The 17,556-nt window shown below is 50.2% G+C and overlaps 1 protein-coding gene across 7 annotated transcripts in view; it reads right to left on the bottom strand.

The window, feature by feature from the left end:
• The window catches only part of PTPRS (protein tyrosine phosphatase receptor type S), a 322,165-nt gene that overhangs the window by 191,709 nt on the left and 112,900 nt on the right, over positions 1–17,556 (bottom strand). For all 7 annotated transcript variants that reach the window (XM_053372614.1, XM_053372613.1, XM_053372616.1 and 4 more), the window contains exon 2: positions 3,092–3,261. In XM_053372614.1, the coding sequence (XP_053228589.1) occupies positions 3,092–3,173 (82 nt within the window). In that variant the 5' untranslated portion in view covers positions 3,174–3,261. The remainder of the gene's footprint in view (positions 1–3,091; positions 3,262–17,556) is intronic.

Genomic DNA, 17,556 nt, shown 5'->3' with positions numbered 1-17,556 from the left:
AAAACTCTCCCATCATGACAGCATGAAATACGGGAGAAGGAACCGCCAACCAGAGATGGAAGATTTTGGGGAGAGCCTCCCCAAAACAATAAGTGTCTGTCTGTCTGTGGGGTTTTCTATTCCCAACTCAACTACAGTGGTAAAGGTAAAGGTAAAGGGACCCCTGACCATTAGGTCCAGTCGTGGCCAACTCTGGGGCTGCGGTGCTCATCTCGCTTTATTGGCCGAGGGAGCCGGCGTACAGCTTCCGGGTCATGTGGCCAGCATGACTAAGCCGCTTCTGGCCAACCAGAGCAGCGCATGGAAACGCTGTTGACCTTCCCGCCGGAGCGGTACCTATTTATCTACTTGCACTTTGATGTGCTTTCAAACTGCTAGGTTGGCAGGAGCAGGGACCGAGCAACGGGAGCTCACCCCGTCGCGGGGATTTGAACCGCCAACCTTCTGATCGGCAAGCCCTAGGCTCTGTGGTTTAACTCACAGCGCCAGCCGCGTCCCAGCTACAGTGGTACCTCCGGTTAAAGATGCTTCAGGTTACAAACACTACAGGTTACAGACTCTGCTAACCCAGAAATAGTACCTCGGGTTAAGAACTTTGCTTCAGGATGAGAACAGAAATCGTGCAGCGGCGCAGCAGGAGGCCTCATTAGCTAAAGTGGTACCTCAGGTTAAGAACAGTTTCAGGTTAAGAACGGACCTCTGGAACGAATTAAGTTCTTAACCCGAGGTACCACTGTAGAACCAAACATCACCAGCCGGAGAAGTTCACTTTGGGGCAGAACCAACCTGAAAGGGCTCAAGCAAGCGATTCAAGCCACATACTTAAAAGAGAAGTCAGGTGTATATAACCAAGGTAGCATGGGGACAGTTCTCCCCGTTTTGCTTTTTCAAATATGGAATTCCTGCAGATACGCCAAGGACAACTCTCACCCAGGTTGGCAACTCTCACGTCTCCAGATGACTCACATACGTGAATTTCTCCAGGACCCAGGTCGAGATGTCCCCACCACGGACACAACAGTCAGGGCTCAACCCACACAAAGGAACACTGCAAGCCTCCTTATACCAGGGTCAGACAGTTAATACTTTGGCCGCAATCTGTTTACCCAAGAGCAAACCCTACTGAGCCCACTGGGAGTTCTTCTGAGCAGACTTGTAAAGGATGTGTGCTGTTAAGCCCACTTAAAAAATGATGAATAAATCTGGAGTTCCTGGCATGGAATCATGGAAGAAAAGCAGGAACCCTAACACTGAGCAAGCCTCTTCCAGGTGGGGCTGTTCCTCCACTGGCAAGACTGTAAAAGGTAAAGGGTAAAGGGACCCCTGACCATTAGGTCCAGTCGTGGCCGACTCTGGGGTTGCGGCGCTCATCTCGCTTTATTGGCTGAGGGAGCCGGCGTACAGCTTCCGGGTCATGTGGCCAGCATGACTAAGCCGCTTCTGGCGAACCAGAGCAGCGCACGGAAATGCCGTTTACCTTCCCGCCGGAGCGGTACCTATTTATCTACTTGCACTTTGACGTGCTTTCGAACTGCACTTTGACGTGCTTTTGAACTGCTAGGTTGGCAGGAGCTGGGACCGAGCAATGGGAGCTCACCCCGTCGCGGGGATTCGAACCGCCAACCTTCTGATCGGCAAGTCCTAGGCTCTGTGGTTTAACCCACAGCGCCACCCATGTCCCATGACTGAGCCAGCAGTAAATCACACTGTGCAAGTTGGAGTTAATGCTTTATTGGCAAAAAGACAGGATCTGCACAGGGGTGTCAGGCCTAATGAGCACAGCGACGCATCTCTGGCAGCTCTTGCCCCCATGAAGCAGCTGCTGAGACTGAAAGTCTCCACCTCCCCACAGCTGCCTAAGTCCCCTCCTCTGCAGGGTTTCCCCTCATGCAATCTGAGACTGTGCCTGCATGGAACTAACATCTCCCCTGCCCTCTTCATGCCTCTCCTGGTGCTGGGAGACTAGAGGGAAGGGGAGCTTATCGCAGCAGGACAAGGAGACACCCGTGCCTCTTCACCAGCCGGACTCATCTCTGCCTCTTGGCCTCCTTCCTCTCCTGTTTCAGCTTCTGCCTCTGAGTCTGGACTGCTCTCTGCCACAGACTCTCCCCGCTCACTAAGCCCTGTTGCCTCTTCAGCTTCTGACATCTCCTCCACTCAGTCTTCTCCCTCTGACTACTCACTGTCATCCCACCACCAGCAGCTCTCCAGGGTCTCAAGCACTAAAAGGGTCTCGTCTTTCTCACCTTGGGAGCAGCTGCAGAAAAGGCTCTGTCTCTTGTGTCACCACCAACCATTGCCTCTGAAGTAGATGGGACCTAGAGATGGTTCTCATCTGAAGATCTTAGCACCCGTTTGTAGAGAGAGACACAATCTTTCAGGGCTGTCATGTTGGACTGGCCATGCTGTCTGGATGCCTGACTATCGTCTTCTAAAGCAACTACTACTCGATTCCGAACTTAAAAATGGAAAGTATAATGCTGGTGGTCAACAAAAGAGATGTAAAGACTCTCTCAAGGCAAATCTTTAAAAATGTAGTATAAACACCGACAACTGGGAAACACTGGCTTGCGAGCGATCCAGTTGGAGAACAGCCTTTACCAAAGGTGTCATGGGCTTTGAAGACGTTCGAACTCAGGTCGAAAGGGAGAAATGTGCTAAGAGGAAGGCATGCTTGGCAAACCCTCACCGGGATCAACTCCCACCCGGAAGCCAATGTCCCCACTGTGGAAGGACGTGTGGATCCAGAATTGGCCTCCACAGTCACTTATGGACTCATTGTTAAGACTGTGTTTACTCGGCTACGAGGGATCGCCAAAGAAGGACTCATCTATATGGAGCTCTTAGGTTTTAGGGACTCCTCTCCCCGACACCCATACACCAACAGAGTCCGGCTTCTTCAAATCCTTAGAGTAAAAAAACATGCAATAACAAAGAGCACCTTGAGAGCATGCAGAAAGCTTCCCACTCATTCGCACCCAGACCTGAGGATACGTTTTAAATGAAGACTGTGCAATTTCAGAAAATGAGCACACAATACCAGAATAGACTGTGGGGTTTTTGTGGTGTGGGGTGTGTGCGCTTCACTTACTTTCAGCGGTGCAGCCCACCAGCAGCAAGTAGACGATGTTGACAAGGGGGAGCAGCAGTGTTAATCCCGAGGCAGGATTCATGCTGGTGGCGGGGGGAGGTCTCTGACCCCGGCCTGGCGGCCCCCCCAGTTTAGCAGAACTCACAGCGCCTCTGGAACGGCGTCAAGACCTGCGGAGGGAAAGAGACGCAAGTTTAGACTGCGAAGGGTTTTTCAAGGTGGCCGCTGCAGAACTGTGCATGCAGCCAAGCACTCTGTTCCCCAAGAGTAAACTTTTTCAGCAGGGGGCCGGTCCACTGTCCCTCAGACCTTGTAGGGGGGCCGGACTATATTTTGAAAAGAAAAACAAAAATGAACAGATTCCTATGCCCCACAAATAACTGAACTTACCGTATTTTTTGCTCTATAAGACTCACTTTTTCCCTCCTAAAAAGTAAGGGGAAATGTGTGTGCGTCTTATGGAGCGAATGCAGGCTGCGCAGCTATCCCAGAAGCCAGAACAGCAAGAGGGGTTGCTGCTTTCACTGAGCAGCGATCCCTCTTGCTGTTCTGGCTTCTGAGATTCAGAATATTTGTTTTCTTGTTTTCCTCCTCCAAAAACTAGGTGCGTCTTGTGGTCTGGTGCGTCTTATAGAGCAAAAAATACGGGTAAATGAACAAATTCCTATGCCCCACAAATAACCCAGAGATGATTTTATTAAAAAGCACGCATTCTACTCCTGTGAAAACACCAGGCAGGCCCCACAAATAACCCAGAAATGCATTTTAAATAAAAGCACACATTCTACTCATGTAAAAACACGCTGATTCCTGGACCATCTGTGGGCCAGATTTAGAAGGCGATTGGGCCACATCCGGCCCCCGGTACTTAGTTTGCCTAGCCATGTCCAAGAGCAACAGAAGATCCCCTCCGCCACATGAAATAATCTCACAAACAAGGCATGAAAGGTAGTAGCTTCAGAAGTGGAAACAAGAGGAATTAACGACAAAGGAAGAATGGCAATTGAAGCTGATGGGAGTCTGCAGAACTGGCCAAAATGACGGGAATAAACCGAGAACCAAAAGTTCATCATGGACTGGACCAAATTTGTACATTATTTGAAAGACAATTGTATTCAATCAAATACACGTTGGTAGGATTGCAAGAAGCTTTGTAGGGAAAGGTACAAAAACCACTGCAGGTAAGAATAAGAACATATGATGTTTCATCGTTTTTGATTTTAAAGCAATGGTGAAATAGTGAAAATGCAGAAATTTGAAATGAAAGGTAGAAAATCGTAAGGAAGGTTTTGAAGGAAGTCAGGGCCCTACAAAGCCAAAATGTATAATATGAGATGTTGCAATGGAAAGTGTTGTAAAACTAATAAAAATGATATGGAAAAAGGAAAAAAAGAGAAAAAAGAAAAGATTGCCATGATCTACAGCCAAGAATGCACACAGCCTGCAGCCACCGGTCACTTCCAGGCTGGACTACTGCAATGCTCCAATCCTAGGGCTGCCCTTGGGCCCAGGATGCTAACAAAAGTCGCAAGCGTTGCAACCTTTCCCCACAAGAGAGTTGCCCCTCTAGGGCAGCCAGGATAGCCCTGGGATATGTGGCTTCCCATGAAGACCCAACATAAAAAAAGATCAAGACTCGGGTACCCTGGGAAATTCACATTTCCCAAAGCCCCCTTCCAGAGACACTCAAAACGGCCGATTACATTTCCTGTCTTAAGGTAAAGGGACCCCTGATCATTAGGTCCAGTCGTGACCGACTCTGGGGTTGCGGTGCTCATCTCGCTTTACTGGCCTAGGGAGCCGGCGTACAGCTTCCGGATCATGTGGCCAGCATGACTAAGCCGCTTCTGGCGAAGCAGAGCAGCGCACGGAACCGCCGTTTACCTTCCCGCCGGAGTGGTACCTATTTATCTACTTGCACTTTGATGTGCTTTCAAACTGCTAGGTTGGCAGGAGCAGGGACCGAGCAATGGGAGCTCACCCCGTCGCGGGGATTCGAACCGCCGAGCTTCTGACTGGCGAGTCCTAGGCTCTGTGGTTTAACCCACGGCGCCACGCAAATTTAAAAAAACCCCTCCGTACCTAATTTTGGGCTTTTCAGAACACATTAGGAGGAACCTAATGAGACATCGAGAGAGAGAAAGAAAACAGCCTTCAGGGTTCCTATTGGGCACAATTTTGGCACTTTCCTTCAGCGCAGCTGGAGAAGTTGCTTGCAGGCTGCTAAGTCGCTCAGCATGCGATTTTAATAGGGCACTGGGTCAGAATGGTGAAAATATATATATATATACACTTTGGAAGATTGGAAGGCATTCAAAAAACAATTAAATTTCCAAGCGTGAAAGATGTGCAGCCACCGCTGGAAGCCTGGACTGTTGTTTACATTGCATCCTCACTGCATACTTCAGTTTATGAAGAGGGGAGGTCTCTGCCTGGAGGAGCTTACAAACTGAAATCATAAGGGAGGCAGCAGAGGAAGGGAGGGCGGGAATAAAGAGCAGAAGAATAGAATCGCAGAATAGTAGATTTGGAAGGAAGCCCAAGAGCATCTAGTCCAACCCCTGTGGTGCGGGAATCTCAGCCAAATAACCCCCGGCAGATGGCCTTCTAACTTCTCTTTAAGAACAGCCATGCAGAGATTGTTTCGGTTCTGTGGTCTTACCTCAATGCAGCCCCTAGAGCAGGCATAGGCAAACTCTGGCCCTCCAGATGTTTGGGACTACAATTCCCACCATCCCTGACCACTGGTCCTGTTAGCTGGGGATGATGGGAATTGTAGTCCCAAACATTTGGAGGGCGGGAGCCTGCCTATGCCTGCCCTGGAGCAATTTAACAAAGTTGTATTCCCCAGCTGCAGGCAAGCTGATCGACTCACACCCTGCAGGCGAAGGGAAAGAGACCCAGCGCAAAATTGCGTCACGGGTACTGGCCAATACACCCCAGTCGGTGGTTCTTCATTGCTTCCAGCAGCTACAGCAGGTGTGGGGAAGCCCTTTTCAGCCCAAGGGATCTCTCTAACTTCCCAAGGGACAAGGGCCAGGTCAGTGGTGGGCGGGGCTAGCAGGCAAAAGTGGGCAGGGCGCCGAATGGTCAAGGGCACATTGCGGTCAGGAAAAGAAACACTCAATGAGGATATGATGTAGGGCTGAGGAGAGGGCCTGGGGACAGCCCCGAGGGCCAGGCACAGAGCCTCGAAGGGCTGCATTAGGCCCCCAGGCCTAAGGTTAGAGCGGGTTTTCCCAAACTTGGGTCTTCAGCTGCGTTTGGACTACAATTCCCATCACCCCTGACCACTGGTACTGCTAGCTAGGGATGATGGGAGTTGTAGTCCAAAAACAGCCGGAGACCCAAGTCTGGTGAAACCATGGGTTAGAGTGTCAGACTAGGGGCTTGGAGGTCCAGGTTCAAATCTCTCCACTCAGCAGTGGTGCTCAGTGGGTGACCTTGGACCAGTTGCCGCCTCCCTTAGCCTGGCCTACCTCACAGGGTTGGCGTGAGGAAAAGCAGGAAGAAAGAGGAAAACCACGTGTGTTTCCTTGAAGGAAAGGCGAGATGTGACTGTTGAAAAAGAAAGGAAAAAAAGACTTGGGGGAGAGAAACTCAAAGGGATCCTGACACGATGGAGCAGGCAAAAAAGGTGAACGCAGAAGAACAGTTTATTTCTGCTTTCTCCATTTAAAAAGCTTCCCTGCTCTGTTTCAAGCTAGCTCTTCTGTTTCAAGGGTAAGCTGAAAATGCATTCATATGCATTAATTGCTCCCATCCTCGTTATATACATGAGCGCTTAATAATATGCAAGGCCAAGGAATCTGTAGCATGCAAATACTTTATTAAAAAATGATTGCTGCCTTCAGAACGCATTTCCTTTAAAATGTGAGCACCATACTTAGGTTATTCTTACGCCCCCTTCTCCCTTTTGCTTCACGGGGCGGGGGGTTGGGGGTGGGAACCATCAAGCACAATTCGCAAGAAAAGAAAGCGTCACATTTCCCTCCCCAGAATCTCTTGCCCTTTAAGAAGCGCTCTGTTCCTTAGCTGAAAAGCATCGCTGTCCATAATTACCACTCCTTCATCTCTATGCAAGCTCGGCTCCCGAAAAAGCACAAGCAGCTCAAAATGTCTCGGCTGGTTTTCTAAATATAAAACGAGGTCTCCTACATCTCCGGGAATTTTTAGAAGGTTTGTCTTCCGTTTGTTTTCTGTCCCCACCACCACCACGTTTTCTGGATCCAACGACCTTCAGGGGTGCTCTGGAGAACCTTGCCTAAACCCAGTGCTGGTCTGGGTGGGCGCACTAACCCAGACCCCTTCGAGTCAGCTGCTTGAGCCGGAACGAAAAGTTGGAGGCATAAACTCAGCATCAATGACCACCAAGCCATGGCGGGAGGCTCAACGTGAGTGACAAAGCCACAGCCGAAAGCCATCTACATTTGCAGACTTGGACCCCTTTGAAGAGGCGCAGCGTGCAAGCGTGCAAGCTCAGGACTTAGGCCAGGCAAGCTGTGTCACCCAATTTTGGACGCTGTTTCCTGTTGCCAAAACCAGCACAATTCGTGGCAAAGATCTCGAAGGGCTCTAGCATCACCACCTCTGAATTCTTCAGCTGCACCTGATACCTTGGTTCTCGAACTTATTCCGTTCCAGAAGTCTGTTTGACTTCAGAAAACGTTCGGAAACCAGGGCACGGCTTCTGATTGGCTGCAGAAGCTTCCTGCACCCAATCGGAAGCCGCGTCGGACGTTCAGGTTCCAAAGAACGTTCGAAAACCGGAATACTCACTTCCGGGTTTGCAGTGTTTGGGAACCAAAACGTACGAGTACCAAAGCGTTCGAGAACCAAGGTATAACTGTACTGCATTCGTCTCTCATAAACTGAAGAACAGGCGAGTCAGGAAACACCTTCCAAATTTCAAGCTGTATCCAAATCTATCCTACAGATTTTAAGGCATCCTTAAGCAGAGGTTTAGGAATAAGCTCAACCAAGCAAGGTTCCTCACGAATGCAGAAATTTGGCTCACAATAATCACCCCTCTTTCTCACGCACATGGAGCAGAGATCGCCTCAAGCCTGCTTTCCCCAAGCCGGCGCTGTAGATTTTGCTCCGTCAAATCCCCAAAGGCACAATCATCTCTCTTAACGGCAGACAGGGGAAAACCAGAACCTAGATGAACCGGCAAATGTTAAGCTAAGCCAGGGGTGAAAGGAGCAGGTGTGGCCCTTCAGGCCTCGCTACCTGGCCCTCAAAATCCTCCCGCAGGACATGCACAATCTCCCCTGAATGCCAACCCCCTCACTGCCCCTGCTTCCCACCCCCCCCCCACATTTTCGCCGGCCGGGAATGTGTCCTTGAATTCTGACGACGACTCTTGCTTGGGCAGGCAACATTTGCATGTGTTGCTCCGCCTCTTTTGCCTCTGGCCCCGCCCAACACTGGCATGCGGCTCTGCTCTTACTGACTGCCGTGAAGTGGACTAAGCAGCCAGCTGTCTGGCGATGGTTTCTGACCCCATATTTGAACCGACAACATCCCCTAGCAAAAGGCTTACAAGTGGTAAGCCTTACATTCACACCAGAAATGCTTTGAGAACCCTGGGGTTGCGGCGCTCATCTCGCTTTATTGGCCGAGGGAGCCGGCGTACAGCTTCCGGGTCATGTGGCCAGCATGACTTAGCCGCTTCTGATGAACCAGAACAGCGCACGGAAACGTTTACCTTCCTGCCAGAGCGGTACCTACTTATCTACTTGCACTTTGATGTGCTTTCGAACTGCTAGGTTGGCAGGAGCAGGGACCGAGCAACAGGAGCTCACCCCGTCCCGGGGACTCGAACCACCGACCTTCTGATCAGCAAGCTCTGGGCTCAGTGGTTCAGACCACAGCGCCACCCGCGTCCAAACTGTATAGGAAGGAAGCAGGAAACAGCTGATGGTTCCCACCCCAAAGGCTGCTTCAGGTCTGGGTGAATCATAAAAAGGTAAAAGGACCCCTGACCATTAGGTCCAGTCGTGACCAACTCTGGGGTTGCGGCACTCATCTCGCTTTACTGGCCGAGGGAGCCGGCGTACAGTTTCCGGGTCATGTGGCCAGCATGACAAAGCCACTTCTGGCGAACCAGAGCAATGCATGGAAACACCGTTTCCCTTCCCGCCGGAGTGGTACCTATTTATCTACTAGCACTTTGAGGTGCTTTCGAACTGCTAGGTAGGCAGGAACAGGGAGCAACGGGAGCTCACCCCATCGCAGGGATTCGAACCGCCCACCTTCCGATCGGCAAGTCCTAGGCTCTGTGGTTTAACCCACAGCGCCACCCGCGTCCCCTCGGCAGAAATCAGTGTTAGAAATTAGCCAGGCGCCAGGAGCATTTTGCAACTGGTAAGGGTCAAATTGCGACCATGTGGAGATCTCTGGGTGCCGGCCCCTCCAGCTTTCTTAAGCAAGTAAGCAGAAGACCTTATTCATTGCCTTTCTCTCCCATGGTTCACCCCCTCCTCAGTTAATCTCTACAACGCCCCTGTGAGGTGGGCCAAGAGACTGAGACTGAATCCAAGGTCACCCAGAGACCTTCACTGACGGAGTGGGGATTTGAACCCTCATCTCTCAAGGTCCTAGTCCAACACTATAACCCATGAGTAGGCCGGATCTGGCCCAATCGCCTTCTAAATCCGGCCTGCGGACGGTCCAGGAATCAGCGTGTTTTTACATGAGTAGAATGTGTCCTTTAAATGCATCTCTGGGTTATTTGTGGGGCACAGGAATTCATTCTTTTTCTTTTTTTTCCAAAATATAGTCCGGCCCCCCACAAGGTCTGAGGGACAGTAGACCGGCCCCCTGCTGAAAAAGTTTGCTGACCCCTGCTCTAACCACTACACCACACTGCCTTCCTAGAGTCCTTCTGCTACAGGGCAGCTCTATAAACTAAGTAGGTAAATAAATAGGGGGAAAGCCAAATGTCCCTTACGAGAAGGATCTGGAATATTCTCCTTGAAGCTTGAATTTTGTTTTATTCCGGATTGTTTGACTTGATGCTTTAACCTGCTTTGAGATTTTTTTCCCCTCTTTAAATTTTAAAGGGGTACAGAAATGAAATGAGATGAATAATAAGAATGATAATAATAGATTCCGCTTCAAAAATAAAAAGGTGTGGTAACCATAACCTTGGTTGAAGTTGCCATTTAGCTTATCTGCAATTAGCTTATATATATATCTGTGTTTCTATCACTGATGACAACTGAACTGACCCCACAGAGTTCTCACTAGAGCTTGACGGAAGAAAGTAAAATTGCTCAGGGGTCAAAACATTTCGTACTTAGGTACAGACACATACATTCCTACACCCCCCCCCCCAAAAAAAAATCATTATTTGCTGAGAGAGAGAGAGCCAATTCTGAATCTAGCTAAGGGGAACACGCTTACCACTTATCTAGATCTCATCATTGGAAGAACGGCTTGGATTAAAACAAAAAAACGCCACAGGAAGCGTTTGGGGAAGCAGGTTCAAAAGGAGGAGGGAACAGAACGGGTATCGGTTCAGCGCGAGACATTTAAACAATTCAGGTGTAAGATAAAATGCACTCCTGGTTTGGGAAACTGGTGTCTGCGGGCAAAGAGTTATAAGCACCCTTTTGATCAATTGTGATCAAAGCCAGCTACGTGCGATGGCTGAGAGAGACAGCATCAAGCAGAAACAGAATCCGAAAGTGTGTGTGTGTTTTATTATTTTTTGGTGTTTTATATTAAAGGGGGGGGGGGGACTCACACAAAGGCTTCTATTTTAAAGTCCAGGGAGAAGGAGAGTGATTATCCATTCCCACCTCTGCTTTGCCGCTGTCGAAAGAGGATGCAGAAGAAGGGAAACGAGGAGGGGGGAAGAATTCAGGATGCTAAGACTTCTCCTGTTCGCGCAATATTTTGCCAACGAAGCTGTCTTAGCAGGGGGAAACAGGGTGGCAGGGCAGTTCTTGGTCTGGGAGAATTCAGAATTAAGGAGCCCCTTTCCAAAACATGTCCATTTCCAGTGGTAAAGGTAAATAAAGGGACCCCTGACTGTTAGGTCTAGTCGTGACCGATTCTGGACAGAGGACGTTTAGAGCTTTAAAGATCAGCACCAACACTTTGAATTGTGCTCAGAAACATACTGGGAGCCAATGTAAGTATTTCAAGAATGGTGTTATGTGGTCTCGGCGGCCGCCCCCAGTTACCAGTCTAGCTGCCGCATTCTGGATTAGTTGTAGTTTCCGGGTCATCTTCAAAGGTAGCCCCACATATTGCGCATTGCAGTAGTCCAAGCGGGAGATAACTAGAGCATGCACCACTCTGGCAAGACAGTCTGTGAGCAGGTAGGGTCTCATCCTGCGTACCAGATGGAGCTGGTAGACAGCTGCCCTGGACACAGAACTGACCTGCGCCTCCATGGACAGCTGTGAATCCAAAATGACGCCCAGGCTGCGCACCTGGTCCTTCAGGGGCACAGTTACCCCATTCAGGACCAGGGAGTCCCCCAAGAACAGTACTTCGGTCTTGTCAGGATTCAACCTCAATCTGTTAGCCACCATCCATCCTCCAACCGCCTCCAGACACTCAAAGGACCTTCACCGCCTTCACAGGTTCTGATTTGAAATAAACTATGGGACTCATAGCTGAGGCTCCAGTACTTTGGCCACCTCATGAGAAGAGAAGACTCCCTGGAAAAGACCCTGATGTTGGGAAAGATGGAGGGCACAAGGAGAAGGGGACGACAGAAGACGAGATGGTTGGATAGTGTCTTCAAAGCTACAAACATGAGTCTGACCAAACTGCGGGAGGCAGTGGAGGACAGAGGTGCCTGGCGTTCTCTGGTCCAGGGGGTCACGAAGAGTCGGACACGACTAAACGACTAAACAACAACAACATGGGACTCATGCCACAGGAGGCAGAGATGTGCTCTTGCGCTCAGGTTCTGATTGTGAGCATCTTCTGTTCTTGCAATAATCTGGAAAGCAACAACCCCTGTTTGGAAGCGAAGGGGGAATCTCCTTCCCCGCTCCCCCTGCCCAATTCCGTCTCTCTAAATCATGCCTCTTAGCTCTCTGCGGATCTACGGACATATGCCCAGTGTTTTCTCAGGGGCATAATTTTGATGTATCCGGACAATATTATGTTTCTGAGGGACAGCTGAGGCATGGAGGATTAATGTCTTGCGACGTGTGTCCAGCGCTCCTTCGACAGAAGACGCTCGTCTTGATATGATATCTTATGATTTCATTAAGGGTTTCGCAGGCGGGATAATCCAGCGACGGGGACTCTTGCTTGCCATCCTTTCCTCTGCGTTCCCCCAAAAAGAAAATGACATGGAGTGTCTCTGCGTAACTTGTAAGACAAACAATGGCCAAATACCCATAAGAACCTAGGGATCCAGGTAGACTGGCTCTGGATGGGGAGGTTCCATAAAAACACAAAAAAAGAGCCTGGCTCCTGGATCAGGCCGGTGACCCATCTAGTCCAGCATCCTGTTCTCACAGTGGCCAACCAAACGCCTGTGGGAAAATAGCGAGCAGGATCCGAGCACAGGAGCCCACTCTTATCCTGAGGTTGCCAGCAAATGGTATTCAGAGGCCTTCAGAGTGCATAGCCAGCATGGCTATTAGCTGCTGATCCATCCATTTGCCGAATCCTCCTTTAAAGCCGGGACGCGGGTGGCGCTGTGGGTAAAACCTCAGCGCCTAGGACTTGCCAATCGCATGGTCGGCGGTTCGAATCCCCACAACGGGGTGAGCTCCCGTCGTTCGGTCCCAGCTCCTGCCCACCTAGCAGTTCGAAAGCACAATTAAGTGCAAGTAGATAAATAGGGACCGCTTTCTAGCAGGAAGGTAAATGGCGTTTCCGTGTGCTGCTCTGGTGCCGGTTCGCCGGAGCAGCTTCGTCACGCTGGCCACGTGACCCGGAAGTGTCTCCGGACAGCGCTGGCTCCCGGCCTATAGAGTGAGATGAGCGCACAACCCTAGAGTCTGGCAAGACTGGCCCGTACGGGCAGGGGTACCTTTACCTTTAAAGGCATTCAAATTTCCGGCAGGAGCCGGCCTCCTGTGGCAGTGAGTTCCGCAGTTTAAAAATGTGCTGCGTGAAGAAACATTTGAGCATCCACACTGACTGCCTCTTGCCGTATGAACCTGCCCGGACCCTGAGATCATCCTCTGAGGCTCTTTTTTGTATGCCTCCTCCACGAGAGGTCCGGAGGGCGGCAACACGAGAACAGGGCCTTTTCTGCAGTGGCTCCCCGTCTGTGAGGTGCTTTCCCCAGGGAAGTTCGCCTGGCACCTTCATTAAACTCCTTGAAGCCCCAAGTGAAAACGTTCCTCTTCAACCAGGCCTTGGGCTGATTGACATCTGATGCCCTTTTAAAATGTGTTTAAAATTAGTTTTATATTTTAATTGAAGTATTACGATTGGATATTTAATTGGATGTTTTTAATTGGAAAATCAATAAAAACGATTAAAAAAATGTGTTGTGGAAGTGGGGTGGGGTTATTACTTTGTTTCTGTTCTTATTTTTATTATGTACAGTGGTACCTCAGGTTACAGACTCCGCTAACCCAGAAATAGTGCTTCAGGTTAAGAACTTTGCTTCAGGATGAGAACAGAAATCGGGCTCCAGCAGGAGGCCCCCTTAGCTAAAGTGGTGCTTCAGGTTAAGAACAGTTTCAGGTTAAGAACGGACCTCCGGAACGAATTAAGTACTTAACCTGAGGTACCACTGTATTGTGTGTTTTTATATTGAAATTTTGTGGTGATCTGCCCTGAGATCTATGGGTATAAGGGTGGTATACAAATTTATTTAATAAATAATAATAATGACTCTTGACGCATTCGTGTGAAGATGCCAGCTGTAAACAGGTGACCCAGACAAAGTCTTTAATACGCACTGAATTAATGCTTTACTGTATGATGACATTACCAAGAAACAATTAAGATCCATCTGCTTCTCTCTCCTTCACATTTCAGCAGAACCGGATCCAACGGCGACTGCCCAATGCGGGTAGGAAATGGTTGCTCATCAGACTTCATTACGGGGAACGCTTCATCCCCCAAAAGGACACTGATGACCTCTCAGCAGCCCGTCTCTCGCCCAGGGAAGGGGACTTTCGGTTTAACAGCCTGCCGTCCTTCCTAGGTGGCAACAAGCCAGTTGGGAAGAAGGCCAAGCCGGCAGGGTCTCTCCCCGGGTCTCGCACGCAAGCCGCCATCTTGTCAACAGAAGCTGCTGTTCCTGCCTGTTGTGTTTCTCTCACAACATCAGCACATAATGTGAAGGGCGGCGATGCCTTGAATTTCAGTGAAGGAGCAACTGAGCTGCACTTCCATCTCACACAACTTGCAAGGCCTTAGGGCAGGGGACGGGACGCGGGTGGCGCTGGGGGTTAAACCACAGAGCCTAGGACTTGCCGATCAGAAGGTCAGTGGTTCGAATCCCCACGACAGAGTGAGCTCCCATTGCTCGGTCCCTGCTCCTGCCAACTTAGCAGTTCGAAAGCACGCCAGCGCAAGTACATAAATAGGTACCACTGCGGTGGGAAGGTAAATGGCATTTCCATGCACTCTGGTTTCTGTCACGGTGTCCCGTTGCGCCAGAAGCAGTTTAATCCTGCTGGCCACATGACCCAGAAAGCTGTCTGAGGACAAACGCTGGCTCCCTCGGCCTGAAAGCGAGATGAGCGCCACAACCCCACAGTCGCCTTTGACTGGACTTAACCGTCCAGGGGTCCTTTACCTTTTTCACCTTTTTTATATGACATGTAAGGGACGAGGGTGGCGCTGTGGGTTAAACCACAAAGCCTAGGACTTGCCGATCAGAAGGTTGGTGGTTCGAATCCCTGCGACGGTGTGAGCTCTCATTGCTCGGTCCCTGCTCCTGCCAACCTAGCAGTTCGAAAACACATCAAAGTGCAAGTAGATAAATAGGTACCGCTCCGGCGGGAAAGTAAACGGTGTTTCCGTGCGCTGCTCTGGTTCGCCAGAATCGGCTTAGTCCTGCTGGCCACATGACCCGGAAGCTGTACGCCAGCTCCCTCGGCCAATAAAGCGAGATGAGTGCCGCAACCCCAGAGTCGGCCACGACTGGACCTAATGGTCAGGGGTCTCTTTACCTTTGTATGACATGTAAGAAATGGCCATTCATTGCAAGGTAGGAACCACAGGGGGAGAACCCTGAACTGCTCTCCCCACAAGCCTGGTCTCTTCGTGTTATACCTGTTGTTCTCCTAATGAAGATCTCCAATTCCTTTAAAATGTTAATTACCAGTGATGGCAGCAGAAGGCGAGATGCAACCTGTTCCCAGCACGCTTTGTTGATCTCGGAGACTTAATTTAGCCGGTGTGTGTGTGTGTGTGGAGAGGAGGAGATCACTGAAAGGCCCATTTCTCATCATTAGCAGCACAAGACTCTGCCTCAACAGCTCTGCCTCAACTGTACCTGCGTAAAGCCGGATGCAAGTGTCTGATTGAGGTCTTTGGAGCCCACAATCGCATCCTTTTAGGTAAAGGTAAAGGGACCCCTGACCATTAGGTCCAGTCGTAGCCGACTCTGGGGTTGTGGCGATAATCTCGCTTTACTGGCCGAGGGAGCTGGCGTACAGCTTCCGGGTCATGTGGCCAGCATGACTAAGCTGCTTCTGGCGAACCAGAGCAGCGCACGGAAACGCCGTTTACCTTCCCGCTGGAGTGATACCTATTTATCTACTTGCACTTTGATGTGCTTTCGAACTGCTAGGTTGGCAGGAGCAGGGACCGAGCAACGGGAGCTCAGCCTGTCGCGGGGATTCGAACCGCCAACCTTCTGATCGGCAAGCTCTAGGCTCTGTAGTTTAACCCACAGCGCCACCCGTGTCCCTCGTTTTAGGTATAGTATAAACATGGAGAACCTCAGAATTAGTGCCCAAGTGTGGCCCTTCAGAGCTTCTCTATCTGGCCCTCCAAACTCTCCCTAAGCTACACCCACCTCCAGGCCACACTCACTGAGCTTTCGCCCAGTCCCTCTTAGCAACGCAACGCGAGTGTCCTGGCACAGATGTCACACTGCTTCAGGGGCAGTGCCACGCAAAGCAGATGGCGGAGGCAGGAAAATTCCAAACAAGCCCCTGGCCTCGTGCCAAGCAGAGGCAGCAGGAACGCAGAAAACCCAACCTGGATTGCTAAACTCACTGCCCATAGCTGTCAACTTACAGATTTGAAAATAAGGGACCAGCAGCCTCGAAAATAAGGGATCAGCAGCCAAAATAAGGGATTTCCCAAGGGGCACAGGTAGGTTCGACTTCTGAGCCCCTCCGAGCCAAAGGCAGAAAGCCCAGCCAGCAGCCAAACGAAGCCTCAAGCGATGGTTCCCACAGCACAGCAACCTGGCAAAGGGGATGCAGCAAGGGAAACCACAGTCACCTCTCCGCTGGGAAGCGCTGAGCAAAGGCGGGTCCCTAGGCAACGCGGCCGATTTGATTGCCACAAGGCATGCAAGCTCCACCCCCCAGTCGTTCTTAGACTCCTTATTGGGTGAGCAACGCAGCCAAGCAACACAGTTGGAGCCTCCCTCCTCCCTGGCCGGCAGGGAGGGAGGGAGAGGAGCTGCTTCCTTTGAAACCCGGGAAATTTAAGGGACATTATCAATAAGGGACAGCAGTGGGACATGGTGCTGGGATACGGGAGTTTCCCGCCAAATAAGGGACGGTTGACAGCTATGTCCCTGCCGTAAAAGGGACAGCACCCTGTTCGCAAAGCAGTTTAGCACTTCTAAGGTTAAAATGCCCCCAAATTGCTGCGATCCTTCCTCAAAAGCTCTACGCAGCTCCAACCCTTTGATCGTGTGTTTTTTTTGGTTGAACGGCGTGCCAGACGTGAAGGTCTGGTTTGTGATTCTATCTCCCGATATCTTTGCAAGGGGAGAAAACATCATCGTGCTAGAGATTGAAGGAGCTTCGAGGGGATGGGAGGTGTTGGTGAATGGGGAAAGCCGGGGTTATTACTTAAAAATGTGTGTTTATAATACGCACTGCTCCTCCTCCAGAGTTGGAAGAGCAACCCTTGGGTCTTTTCAAAGAGATAAAACTGGGAAAGGAGCTCCGCTCGTGTGCAGCCCTCTGTTCCCGCTGGAAGGAAAAGCAGGAGGACACAATGGCAGTAGCAGGAATAATAATAATAATAATAATAATAATTCATTTATACCCTGTCCTCCCTGGCCAGAGCTGGGCTCAGGGCGGCTAACACCAGTAAAATTACAGTAAAAACGTAATAGGAAAAAACCCCAATTTAAAATACAGGTTAAAATGCAATTTAAAATGCATTTAAAAGGGGAAATCTAAAAAGAGGCTTTGGGGGGAGGGACCACAAAACACGCCCCCCCCAAAGGCCTGCAAGAGTGTGCAGCAACAATCAGAGCTCAAGCCAGATTTCTGAATAAATGTTGGTTTTGACAGAAGTCGGGATGAATGCAAAAGAAAACAAATGAC

This window comes from Podarcis raffonei, chromosome 18 (assembly GCF_027172205.1).
Source record: "Podarcis raffonei isolate rPodRaf1 chromosome 18, rPodRaf1.pri, whole genome shotgun sequence".
In the NCBI taxonomy this organism is placed as follows: Eukaryota; Metazoa; Chordata; class Lepidosauria; order Squamata; family Lacertidae; genus Podarcis; species Podarcis raffonei.
The sequence above is the reverse complement of the archived record's forward strand: the minus strand, read 5'-3'. Positions and strand labels throughout refer to the sequence as shown.